Raw genomic sequence first — 14,339 nt, forward strand, 5'->3', positions numbered from 1 at the left:
AAGAAGTTCATCATGGTCCCAGACACCTATACTTAGGTTCCATCATAATTTGCCCTGTGGTACCACCTGGAGGCTGGAGTTTCATCTCTACAATGCACACGATGCCAGAAGTCTTGCATGCCTTACAAAGATTAATTAATTTATTTTTTATCCTTCAGATAAAGCACAGGTAGAGATTGAAAGGCACTAATAAAGTGAGTAAGGCAGTAATCAGAGAAAGTAACATCCAGAGCACTCACACAGAGACGTACCATAATTCTGCTCAGCCACTGGCCTGCTGCTGGGTCCCACTTGGATGTGGGGGCAAATACTGCAGCAATCCAGACAGCAGTGTCAGTGGTAATGGGAATCCTGCACGATGGAACAAAAAATAATCAGATTTTAAAGGAAACTTACCACTTTTCTGAGCCAGGTGAATCTTTACCAAAATCCAATAATCTTTGCAAGACTAAAAAAGCTTTTTGCTTATTAAAACTATATATATATCTATATATACATACACATAATATCATTTTTATGTATTTTAATCCATGGATCTTTAAAAATGTTTTTAAGAACAGGCTTGCAGGCTTGCATTCATATACCTTTTTACCATGTGTTCCAGGCTGTTGCAAGTTCCCCTATTTATGGATTAAAAATGTTGCACATTCCGGAGTATTGCACAGAGGTATGTATTATTTAGTAAGCTAAATGATATCTCAGAATCTGCCTTTTAATGTCTGTGTGCTTTGTATGTTTTCTCATTTTAAAGAAGAATTTAATGTGGATCTGAAATTGCTACTATATTCCCCCTGCCCCCTGGATTCAATTAACACAGCAGGTAGGAGATCAAGATATTGTGACAGCTATTCTTCTCTCAAAAGTATGTAGCAATTTATATTCCAAAAGGCCTCAGATACTGACGTGATAATTTATAGCATCTTTGAATGCTTCTTTGTACTAGTTAAAAATTCAGAGCAACCTCATCTTGCCACAGTCCCTAAAAATCGCAGTGAAAGGCAAAGCTGTGAAAACATTCTCAGCTCCAAGCTCTGTGACTGCATGTGACAACTTAAGCAGCAGAGCTTCCATCAAGCCTCCGATAGTGCTTACAGGGTTGTTCATGTTGCCACCCAAGAAGACAGTGAAAAGTGTTAAAACAGTGGGACTTGAAGGATCAAATTCTTACCATTCATAGCACGTGGAACGGCAGTGTCTTCCCTCTGCAGCTGATATATCTTAATGCATCCTCCAGTTAAGCATCAGCTATGATTTCGCAAGTTATAAACAAAGACAACCCAAACTTACCTGACACAATCAGGTAAAAGGTACAAGGTAAAAGGTACAAACAAGGTACACAAGGTACACATGCAGCACACTGTAGTAAATACTTCATGTATATCTTGAGGTAAACACAGCTTTTTGTATTCAGCAACATTGGCCCATTGTCTTTTTTTTTTTTATAATTAATTTATTGAATGCTCCTCAATTGCACTTACTTCAGCAATGTGGGACCAGATTCTTCTCCGATATGAAACTGCTGCAATCAGCAGAGCTATTTTTATTGGATTACATCTAGCTCACTGTTTGAAAGAGCAGAACCTGGTGAAACGATAAGTGCACTGTTATTAACCCAATTTTGACAGTGTCTGTAATCACGACACACTATTTGAGAAGTTCTGTACAAATTCAGAGAAGGCAATTCCTGCCCTAAACAATTTGTAGTTTAAAAGTCCCCTGCTGCATCCCTTCCTGCTCACCTTCTGTTTCTAGGGTTATGCACTTTACCTCTTGCAGGATCCTCCCACATATCTAAAACCTCCAGCACCGCTTCAGTGGTTAAATATATTGCAAGCAGCAGGCAAACAAGTTGCCAATGTGCACGTTTCAAGTTGCTGTTTCTCCAATGGCCTTCTTTCATACTCTTTCATCTCTAAATTTAGCTAACTACTAAAGTGAGAGTCTAGCAGATTCAGCAACACAGGAAATACTTATGCCGACTGTATATAATCGTTCTTAAAAGGACAGCACAGATTATGAGACAGTGTAATTGCTATTCTGTAACCAAATGAAGTTTATTTTATGAAATTGCACCTTTTCAAGTCTAATAAACCATTACATTCCTTCCAGACCAACACATACAGCACAAAATCAAAAGTATTATTTAAAGGCTGAGACCCAGAACACGGAAAGCTGTTCAAGTCAGGATTGCTATGTCCCTATTTGAACAGATGACATTGTAATTGCCAAGCACAAGTATACCATAAAGACCTTAAATCTGAAATTTAATCTTTATAATAGCTGCCTCAGTGCCATCTAATGAGGACAACACACTGCAGAATCACAGGAACCATTTAAGAATGTCCATTTAAGTATTGAGATGCAGAAAAGTACTGAACAGATACTGAAATTGTGACCGAGACAAGATGATGTAACTGTACCAAGTTTAATGAAAACGCAGAAAAGTTACACAATTTTAAATTCTTGTATGTTATTTTCAGATACAATAAATATGGTAAATAGGAAATGTTCTGTGTTGCTTGGGTTAGATAAATGACAAGCAATTTGATTCCCTGTATCAAATACATAAAATCTGAATAAAATATTAATAATCTATCTGCTTATATAGATAATGAGATAGTTTTAAAGTTTCTAATAACCCTTGTCTTGAGAAATCATACTTCGCATATTCCAGTAAAAAAGCTTTTCCTCCTTTTTGAGAAAACAGCACAAGCACAGCCCAGGAAATTTGTTAATTCTTTCTTTAATAAAGCGGGCTAGATGTTCTTCCAGGGTAAAGATACAAAGCTCCACAACTAAATGAATACCCAGTCAAAATATCATACTGCCTTTCTGCAGTATATTAAACTGACACGACATGCAAGAGACTTTAAACAGTTATAAAAATTACAGATGTGAGATACCGTACAACAGTCTCAGATACATATCTTAATCCCATATTAGTTTTCATCAGAAATTTGCAATGTATATGGTTTTTCTGATTACTGGTATCCATGAACATTACGAGCAGGTAATTTCTGGGGAAAAAGAATAATCTTGTATTTAAATGACAACTTATTTCTCAGTATATTCTTAACATAAGGCAAGACAGGGTGATGATTTGACATTTTGTCTAACTTACAGGCTTCTGACTTAACGAATACATAAAATTTTAACTATCTCTGTACTATGATTAAGTATCAAAGACAACATATTTGTGATGTGCAAGGACATGGTATAACCAAAGCAGACTCATTTACTGGAATTTGCTCTAATCTTCCTTGTATAATCATCTCTCTGCTTCTGAGGATCTTACTATATCCCATGGCATGACAGGCATTCAGCTCAATGGTATTCACTGCTTAGTGAAAACTTGTTAGAAACTCCAAAAATCTTTATATATTTTCAGCGCTGTTTTAAAATATGCAAGATGTAACTAACTTACAAAAATAAAAGAACTGTACAAATCACACTCTTCCATTGGCAATGAGACTGCTCAAGAAAACAGCAATGTGATCCCTGAAACAAACAACCAGAAATGAAAAGAACGATTCTTAAAAAAAAAGTAATAAAAAAAAAAGTAAAAACATTTTCCCCTGCCAAAGTTTTGGAACCTCTGAAGGCTTATGTAACACAGAATATAAAAACTTTTCTCTCTGTCCCCAAAATATTTCTTTCCTCTTTTCATAGGTACCTCTTGAACAGATTCCCTTTGTCGGTGGTGTGGCACAAGCCTTGCTGAATGGGTTAAGGCTAGAAAAGCTTGAAGACCTAAATAAATCAACAGCCACCTAATCCCCTGGCATTCATGCAAACTCAGGGAAATAAAATAAACCTGAAGACAGGCATGCATGTTGAATTCCAAAGTGATTTTCTATGAAGCTTAAAACTAACCCCCAATAAACACCTCTCCAAAATGTTATGCATTTAAGACCGTCCATCTAAACAAAGTCATCTGACTGTTCACGCCAGCCTGTCACAAAGATGCACGATGCTATGCCTGCTCGTAACATTCCAGCATTTAATCATTTTACAAGGCACAAAAAATCTTAGAAGAACTACATGGTGGTTTCTGAATGTGTGAGGATACGGCAGCAGCCATGTAATTGCACGAGATAATGACAGTTATCTCTTTGTTTCAGTCACTGACACAGACCTTGCAAAATCTAAAACCAGCAAACCACATCACCTCATCTTTGGAATACTGTACTTAACTCCATTGACAATTACAGACTAATCAGCAAATGACTACCATTTTTAAGACCATATTAACATTAGCGTTGACATGCAGTTACAAAATTCTTGCATGGTGTACTGTATATGTATCTTCAAACTAAATAATGCATTTTTTGGCGCTCTTGTTATAAATAAATTTCTAGCACTGCTTCCTGGGGTTATTTTTGTGTAGGTCCTGCACAAGCAGGCTTCCTCTGACTACCATCTTCTTTTTTGTGAATTCCAAAAGGGGAATCAGCAAGTAAAAAAAATCTTACCTACTTGAAATAAATGTCATCAGATGCACTATTTACTTGATGGGAAAGAAATACAGTTTTTCATAGAAGAACAAGTTCTGCAGTTAACGTAAAACTTCCTGTTGGTTAATGCTGCTGCACCAGATTTTTTTTTTCTGACTAGAAATGTGGAAATCATATAGACATATATGTAAACAGAATCTATAGAAAATAGTAATGAGATATAAAGTGCTTTTAATTATGAACATTTTATATCACTTTGCATCCTTCCCTGACCAGTTACCATACTCAAGCTAGTTTTAGTTCATCTGGCTCAGGTCTACACTACGAAATACTGTAATTTCCCTTGCACCTACTCTTTGATGGCAGTAATCTCAGTAACATCAAAATTAATTCATGCCAGGGGAATAAAAGCAGACAGACACAAAGAGGAAAAGAGGCGACCTGGGAACTCTCAAGGGGAAAAAAGTAAGCAAAGGAAAATAAGGCGTTGCTGTATAGGTCCCCATTCTCAAGGAATTTGTAACACATTTGTCTTTAACACAGTGCTGAGGAACAATTACACAAACTTGTGCATTTAACAAATCTCAGGCTACTGTTGGATGAAAATGAAGAAACTAGGATTCCTCAACTGGGAACAAGCCTAGTGCCAGGATGATCCTTTTAATCTTTCTGATATACATTTTCTACTTCTCTAGTCACAGTCTCTGAAGAAACAGTACTCTTGCCTATTCAAAAAACCCAGTCTAACATATTTTCTGAAAGGATGACATTGAATCTAGCTTGTCTTTGCCACATCAGGTCTGATGCCAAGAATCTAAACATTTCCTAATCCATTATGGTACCTAGCACATCCTATTCTACGTTTTGGGAAAGCAGCAGTTCTATAGTAACAAAGCTCCTAAGTAAGATGACTTCTTTATAACTAAGAATAACTGTATATTAGAACTGGGTTTTACTGGGTTTTTATTTAAGGCAGTCATTACAAGGTGTATATTCTTTCTGAAGAGTTGCAACCAAATTTGTATTATTTCTTTTTTCCTAGGCTTTTGGCAACTGAAATGGGTTACATTTATCTATTTTCTGTCCTTCTAATCCAAAAAACCATCCAGCCCGTTGAACCATAGGAAGTTGAGCTGAGGTATACCAACTGACCTCCTAACCTCTCCCAACCAGTTTCCATTAGATGTCCAGTGGGCTGACAATAGCGAAGTCAGAATCTTTGCTGTTGTTACTACTGTTGTCATCAGGGCTGGAACTCAGGTTGCTGGAGGAGGCTGAGATGGAACCCATCAGCGGGTCAGAGAATATCAAAGGACGAGACGGAGCTTCTGGCTTCACTGCTGCTTCCTTGTGTGCCTGAAGGGACTGCGCAGGCTCTGGGACAGCACTTCTGCTTCCTTCGTCTTCTTTGGAAACTATTATATAGTCATCAGCGCCCTTACTCTCACTGGTACTCGCATCAGTTGTAGTCTGTAAGAACACAGCACAGAAAGGACTTAAAGTTAGTACCCACTTTCCCACTTGAAGAGGTTATGACACACATCAGAGATATGGGGATGGGATAAAGGAATAGTCATTGTTCAAAAAAAGCAATGCTCAGATCAAGATGTAAAAAAAAAAAAAAGTGGGTATTAATTGGATGAAATAATTTATTTACAAATTACCTTAACTCATATAGAGTTCTTATATATTTCCTTATCATAATGCAGCTGCGTAGTGATCATAGTAGCTAGGCTTCTAATACATACATTATGGTTGTGAAGATTTTAGGTACTTCTTTTCACACTGCTGTTAGTTTTCTACAGTAGTTCATGAAGATGTATTGAGAAATTTTTTGCTGATTTGCATGTACAGTGGCATCTTGCAGTTCTTCAGGAGAACAGTATAATATAACATTTCCTGATACAACCCTGATCTATGGAATCTGAGCTATACACTGGATTTTAGTGTGCACCAGCTCAGGTTTGGCAGATCAGGGCTCTCAGGGCTTCGAGGCTTGGTGTCGTGGGCTGAGGAGCTGAGTACTGCCTAATTATAACAGAAAACTCGGGTCTGGGAATCCCTTTTCTACCTGGTTAGACCTTGGGAAATGAGTGTTCGTAAACACTCCAGTAGTGGATCAAGATTAGTGTCAGCGTATCAGAAAATTCTCTATGACCTGGCAATCTTATATTCCTACCACAAGGAAGAAAACCAGCTTTTCAGCAGACAGAGAGTCTATAATTAGAAGGGAGGACTGCCGTATACTGCAGGGTGGGATTTCTCCCTTGTTGACCAAGCTTATTAACTTGGTTGCAATGCAAATGGACAATAGCTTCTAGTTCCTTCTGCAAGAGATGGATTCAACTCCTATACAGCACTATGTCCATCCCAAAATAATGCGACTGATTTTTTAGTTGTAAATGTTTCAGCATCATAATGCAACCTGCCAAGTGGCCTGAGTGGGACAAGTGTCTTGAAGTGGTGTGGTACTGAAACCAGTATATTTGATTTCAGTAATGCAAGATCAACAAAAAGGAGGAGTACGGAAATGTTTGTCAAATACAAGCGCTTCAGCTCTTTTACCAAATAAAAAAAATGTAAATTCACTTTGGGGTAAAAGAGAAGTTGCAGGTATTAGAGAAACAAAACAAAACAAAACACAAAAAGTAACAAAAAAGAAAAACAGGAAGAATTTGAATGACGTATGGTTAGACTCAATACAATCTATAAAATTGGAGTCTGGAGGTCATCACAAGTACCACCAAGCCACAAGTTGGGTTTAAGGTATCCATGTCCTCTAGCAAAACTTACATTGCCATATTTGTTATTAGAGCTGAAAACAACTTTCCATCACTCTGATTACTAATTATAGAGCAGAATATTCTTGAAAGGGAACTACAGAGTAGCTCAGGAAGCAAAAACCCATCAGTAATTAAGAAGGAAGTGTAATATGAAATAGGGGAGTTACAAGTTTTTTGTTATTATTTACATGATCACTCCAAACTGTTAAAAGTCACAAACAAGATATATATTAACTGGATGTGAAAATAAGTTCAAATATAGAACTGTGAGCTGTTTTCTTAAAAAAAAACAAAAATGTATGAATGAGGGTTCAAATGTTTCCCTTTGCAGCAAATATTCTATTTTTATAATTTATAAAAATGTTTGATTTGTGTTATCTAGTTAGTATCTATGTGCAATAATATGTATCAGTCTGTTTTGTAAGTAACCCATTTTAGTACTTAATCATTCAAATGGAAATATATTAAGCCCAAATATCAGTTACAATTTTAAAGGTCCCAAAATAAGGCAGTTGCCAGACTGACACAAATGCACATCTATTAGTCTTTGAAACTAATTCATTTTCCTTGGATGTCTTAATCAAATTCACATAAACCAAACAGAGCAGATTGCTTTAAAAAATGTCAACAACTATCTTGTACCAAATGTTATCAAAACCGATCTCAAACTTCCTGTTTTGTGCAGAACCAGGGTAGTCCAAATGTGAATAAACAACATGACAATGACTCTCCATGAATTTAAATAGATCTACATGGAGACATACTTCACTATTTAAGCACTTCTGACATGAGACATCATTCGTTATTAATTAGCATTTACTTTCCTCAGGTCTGTTTGAGATGTTGTCACTCAGTTGCCATCTCTGGGGGGCTGAGGACACAGGCACTGCAGCACCACTGCTCTGCTCCAGTCGTGTGCCAGCAGTCACCTGGGTTTGTAGGCACCCAGGGCAACCACAAGACAGAGCCAGGTGAAGCTTTTTTTGGGAGCCCTAAACGCCACGTTAAAATTTCAGCACTTTGTTTTTCACTTCTGTACAACAGAAATACCCGTTACTTTAAACAACAACCCTTGCATAACTGACCTGGCTTCCTTCCACGCTTCTGTTTAAAAGCTCCCAGTGAATGCAGTACAGTCTCATTTTGCAAAATTACACATTTTATTATTCCAAGCTATCACGATCATGCTATTTCAGTCCTCACAGCCCTCGTGTTGAGATGGCTCCACCTTGGGTAGGGTGACATGGACATATTGGAAAGAGTCCAGCTTAGGGGCACTGAGATGATGAAGGGACTGGAGCACTTCTCGTATGAGGAGGCTGAGAGAGCTGGGACTGCTCAGACAGGAGAAGAGCAGGCTCAGGGGGCTCTTATCAATGTACCTAAATACCTGAAGGGAGGAGGCAAAGAAGCCAGAGCCAGGCTCTTTTCAGTGATGCCCCTGCCAGGACAAGAGGCAATGGGCACAAACTGGAGCACAGGAGGTTCCATCTAAACATCAGGAAGCATTTCTTTACTTTGCAGGTGACCGAGCACTGGCACAGGCTGCCCAGAGAGGTTGTGGAGTTCCCTCCTTGGAGATCTTCAGAAGCCATCTGGACATGGTCATGGGCAAGCTGCTCTGGGTGGCCCTGCTCGAGCAGGGGGGTTTGGACCAGATGACCTCCAGAGGTCCCTCTGAACCTCAATTGTTTTGTGATGCTGTGACAAGGATGCCCAGCGGGTTGTCTTCCTTATGGCAGTGAATCCCAGCAAGGACCTCTGGTCATAAGCGTTTTGCACTGGTGCTGCAAATTCCTAACTTCTGTTTCACAAAATGTGTTCCTGCATAGTTAAAAAAAGCATCCTGCCCTTTAATAAAGGGAAAGGAAAGAAAACCACTCATTTCAATTCCTTTTTGTTAGTGCTGTGCTTTGTGACACTATTTTTCATTCTAACCACACTTCCAGGTTGAGTTAAAGAGACCTATCACTCACTGATGTATCAGACGTGGTAAAACATATATAGTGACTCCAAAATGATAGAAAAGGGCCTCCTGTGAATGTTTTCCTATCCCTACAACACACTGGTATTTTGGTACCGATTTTTCCAGAGGTAAAATACCTCCTCCCTCCGTGTTCTGCCTATTTCTGTTTCAGGAAACTCATGCTGACGTGAACCATGTTTTCTCCCATCTGCTGCCACTACTGAATAAATGAAAAATGACAGAATTATACTTCCAGTAGCTTTGAAACTTAACAACCTTACGCCCATTGCCATATGGCTTCTCCAAACACTTTTTCCTGATGAATATCAGCTACTAGCACCAGGCTTATTTCAATTGCCTTCATACTGTGAATGAGTTAAAACTAACTGTAAGAACACAATTCAAGAAAGCTTAGAAGAACAGCAGCTCATTTTGCCTCCTTCTTTGAATAGACATAAAGGCAAGATAATGTGTTAATTATCATTCATTATTTAGCAACAGAAGCCTTCTGTTTGTCAACTGCATACTGCTACCAAAGCCAAACATTCCAACAAATGCTCTACTTCTTTGAGTCTTTTATCTTCATTTTTTGCATTTTTAATTTTGCAGCTTTCCTTTCCAAAGAGGGGCTGTATCCTTATCCTCATTTTTCAGAAAAGGAATTTTAGGCAAAAAAGAGGATGAGCACTTTTAAAAGAAGATGATAAATAACTTATACTCGGGTTACAACCAAGCACAAAAGACCAGACTTTAATCTCAATTACATGATAGCTACACCTGTAACTTTTCCAGATGTCCCAGCATTATCCCTGTAATTCCACCAGAGAAAAATCTTTACAGTATAAGTCACATTAAACAGAATAACATGCATTACCAAAGTCAAAAAAATGTAAATATAGCAAATTTTATTTAGCAAGAAATGCATTAAATGGACTAGAGATGGCTGGAATTTTTAACCCACCTGCAGCTCCCAATAAATGCTCCCAGCTTGACCCAGGGCATTAGTGCTGCCCATTTTCTTCACCAGAACTAAAAGCCTGGGCTGTGCAGCAATTAACCCCAATAATTACTGGTTTAATTTCATAGCCTACTAAATTTAGCAGTTTTATTTTCCATTTTTATTTTTCATTTTATTAAAAGGGGCCCAAAGCTCTCATCTTTTTGTTTCATTTTGGATTTGATTGATTTTTATATTGACGGGCTCAGAAACAGAATAGAACAGGGGGATATTACCAGTCCTCCTGGACTGCCACGTGGCTCCCCAACAATGAGCATTTCTACAGGGAGTCTTCTATTTCTCCTTCTGGAATAGGGGCCACAACTCATTATCATAATTGGAAATTTCAGATGATAAGACAAGAGGGGCTAATCAGTATGAATGTGCTGTATCTGCAAACGTAACCCATACTGTGCTGAAGCCTCATTCAGTGTTCTGCTGGAGCTTGGCTTGTACAACATCACCTCCCATCATTTGTGGTTGGCTTACTAGCTGCCTCACGGAGCACAAAAATTGTGGAACCCGGGAATGCTGCTCAGTTCCCGGGGCTGGATGCATATCCTGACTACACACTGGGATGAGACCTCAAAGCTTCCACCGGAAAGAAACCTGCACAGAGCAGGCTTTATCTGTCCCACTCCCAACACTCACATTGCAATGCCCCAGCGCCTCTGCTCAGTGACACGTTTGGAGCAGCATCTGAGTTAGGTCTTCTCCAGCACAAACAGTGTCTGCACACACGAACCGCATGCTGTTATTTTATATGGCATTCTACCTTCCAATTTCTATAATAAAACCAAATAAAAAATCTTGACTCTGTGAACCTGTCATTACTAAGTGAAAAAATAAATAATCTTAGTATTTGTTCTTATATTGTAATACAATTAAAATATTATATGTATTATTTCATACATAGAATGGTCTAAATCAGCAGGATTGTGTGTAATGAATCAAAACAACCGTGTCATTATTTGAAAATGAGTAAATATTTCCTTTAGTTCCTAGGTAAACTTGTCAAGAGTAAACTTGATTGCAGACTCAGCTAGAATCTGAGGTGACAGTGCTGCCACTCATTTACAAGTGTGAGTATCAGTAATGGCCTGGCAGATGACTTTAGAAATTGAAAATTGAATATTGAAAATTATATAAAAATGTGCTTATTGAAAAATGCTAGTTTTTAAGATCACATTTGAGTCAGACTGAGCCTTAGACAGACAGGGAGCTTTTAACATTATGGAAAAATAACTTTGTGTATGAACTTGTCTGGTGACTGAGTGCTTTGTATGTGACAATCTTGTTTACTGATTCAAGGAGAAAGTCAATACAGTGAAGTAGAAGGTAAAAGTAACCTCCTCGCTATTTCCTTTTTGGCACTGGCCATGCATACACTGCAATGCAGAAAATCAGCTCTTACATAATGTAATTCTGGAGGACAAGGACAATGAGAATAATCAACTGATATGGGAACATTCACCTCCAGTTTTGACATCTCTTTGTAGGAAATTAATCTGAGAAGTAGATTCAACAATCTGAAAGAAGAACACCTCCCCCCCCCCATGCCTTGGCAAACAATGCATAACACTTTGACTTAAATAACTGTGTGTGGAGCATAATGCTACAATAGAAGAATTGATGTGAGTGGAAGAGTAACTAGACATAGACTTTTAACCATGTCTTCATATGCACCAGCAACCCTGGGTCTTGATGCTTAAGGCCCGATCATCTCTCAGCAGGGAACAAGTTGTGTTTCTGACTAGACCCGGCTTTTACAGGGCAGGTGGGCTGCAACTGGTGTGTCCCCATGTAGTGTTCGGCCATGGCAAAGGGAGTATCCAAAAAATACAAGACTAATTCCATCAATGGCCTGTCTGAGATATTTGTCCCACCTGTTGTCCTGAGATGAACTGTTGTTTTGTTGTAACAGGTCCCTTTACGACGTCGCCAGTCCCTTTGTTCTGACTGTTGGAGCAGTAATGATCATCCGCTATCGTGATCTGCTCATTTTCTTCAGCTTCCAGCTGGCTCTGGTTGAAACGCAGGGAACCTTTCAGAATATCTTTGATCTGTTGTTGAATGGGAGGGGAAAGAGTGTAAATTAGAAATTTGGAGGAATTCTGAACTTTGTAAAGCTCCACACAGAATGCTTTCATACACCATTTCCCCATAATATTTGTTTTGAAGAAAGGAAGGAAGTCAGTATTAATATACTGACTATACTGGCTAAAGATGTAAGTATGAATGCAATGCCGTTGTATCAAATTCTGGAAAACAAGTATTGAAGATACCTAAAGAGAATGAAGTTGCTAATATTATTCCCTACCTTGTTATAGATTTAACATAATTCCTGATAAAATGAACTTAAAGGGAGCATAGTATAGTATAATCAGAGTTTCAGATCCTTGGTAGCATTCTCATTTTATGTATGCGGCATTCTTTAAATTTCTTCAAATTGAATGACACTCAAGTACTATCACAATAAAATAAGGGGGACATAAGCATGATTATCGCATAGCAGGTAGATTGCATTAAGAAAAATCTGGTGTGATTTAAGCCCGAAACTTGGAATTGTGCTTCTTCAACTCTCATTCAAGGCCTCTCCAGAAGTTTTCTGGGAGCAAATACCGTGCAAGTCAGTTGAAGTCTTTATAGCTGAGTTTTATCTTCTAAATAAAAGTACTCTGCAATGCTTGATGCATTAGTATAACAGCAGTATACAAAGAGAGTAAAAAAGGAGAGAAAAAGAAAGAAAGGATTAATAGCGCTGTGGGATACAAGAAGGTTAAGTTAAGCAATAGTTATACCTGCTTCAAACCAGCCAAGGAAACCAGAATTTCATCTTCTTTTTCCAAGTGTTCTTGTAATATGACTTCCTGAATATTTCCTGAAACATCAAAAAAAAAAAAAAAAAGGTAATGAAGGTAATGAGAGAACATTCCCTAAATAATCTCTAATGTGCTGCCAGCTTGCCACTGACTTATGTCCTCACAATGAAACCCTGTGACCTGCAAACACAATTTCACACAGACCTAGAGGCTGACAACCTTATTAGCTCTGGAAGCTGGGCCAGCCAAAGCCCATCGCTGCTGCCAGGACACCTGCAGTAACGCTGTGCCCCTCTGGCCTTCTACCGCCCCAATGTACTAATGGACTCAGGCAGCTACTGGGCCCTAGAAGAAAACATTGGCCTCACATATCTTTGAGCCTGCAAATGATTTGGAAGCACTCAAGGACATCTACAGGAGTCTGCTGCAGCCCACAGAAAGGTTTAGGGTAAAAGGTCAGCAATTTTAATGTAGATCCTGGCCACTGCAGATGTGCTGGAACACTCTTCTTTATAACAAGACTGAAAATTTTGTTCTCTTTCCACTCTCTAAAAAATTAGGTAAAAGACCCAGGGCTGAGCAAAGCTTATGTGCCAGAAACAGCCGTGCTGTACTATCACTTCAGAAGACACCCATCTTCTATACCTATTAGAGCTTTCTTCCATTCCACGCATTTCAATAAGCAGGCATATGGCATGTGCTGGAGTCGGGGCTGGAGGCTGGCTGACACATCAGAGATGGAGCTGCAGTGGTTTTCCCCATGTCAGAGAAATCCCATGCAATGCTGCAGTCCAAACCAGCCTGGAGAAACTAAATGTTTGCAGACTCTTTATCTATGTCAGGTCCTTTTCCACCTTTTTTCCCTTCCTCCTCAATCCTTTAGGAAAACAGCAATGAGCCTTAGTGACTGATTTACAGAACAAGATATTATTTGCCAGCTGAAAATGAAAGGATACTGCTTTGTGCCACTCCTGTCTTATACACACACAGCTAAGCCCAAATCCTTCAGTGACACTCATCTGGTAACAAAGCTTTGCTGTTCGTGAATATTTGTATCCCAGGTGCTTGACAATCAGAGCTTAATCCATTCATATGTTGCATTTGTTTGTTTTTAAAAACATCCTACAGGTTCAGGGCCCGAACCAGTGAAAAGCCAAAAATGTTACAGAGCATGCTGACAAGGATGGATATGATGCTGCTGCCAACTTGACACAAAATGAAGTTTCAAGTAAAAACATTGTGCAACATGGCTTAAGTTTTGTGTTTACAGAAGAATGCAAAAGAATGATATGTGGGAGACTGGACAAGAATAAAGAT

General features: G+C 38.7%; 1 protein-coding gene across 5 annotated transcripts in view; it reads right to left on the reverse strand.

The window, feature by feature from the left end:
- Positions 1-2,029: 2,029 nt before the first annotated feature.
- Positions 2,030-14,339, reverse strand: part of TBC1D5 (TBC1 domain family member 5) — a 321,851-nt gene continuing 309,541 nt past the window's right edge. For all 5 annotated transcript variants that reach the window (XM_066991876.1, XM_066991877.1, XM_066991874.1 and 2 more), the window contains 3 exons: positions 13,002-13,081; positions 12,087-12,263; positions 2,030-5,924 (listed from right to left, as the gene is read on the reverse strand). In XM_066991876.1, coding sequence (XP_066847977.1) covers positions 5,634-5,924; positions 12,087-12,263; positions 13,002-13,081 — 548 coding nt within the window. In that variant the 3' untranslated portion in view covers positions 2,030-5,633. The remainder of the gene's footprint in view (positions 5,925-12,086; positions 12,264-13,001; positions 13,082-14,339) is intronic.

Source organism: Anser cygnoides, chromosome 2 (assembly GCF_040182565.1).
Source record: "Anser cygnoides isolate HZ-2024a breed goose chromosome 2, Taihu_goose_T2T_genome, whole genome shotgun sequence".
In the NCBI taxonomy this organism is placed as follows: Eukaryota; Metazoa; Chordata; class Aves; order Anseriformes; family Anatidae; genus Anser; species Anser cygnoides.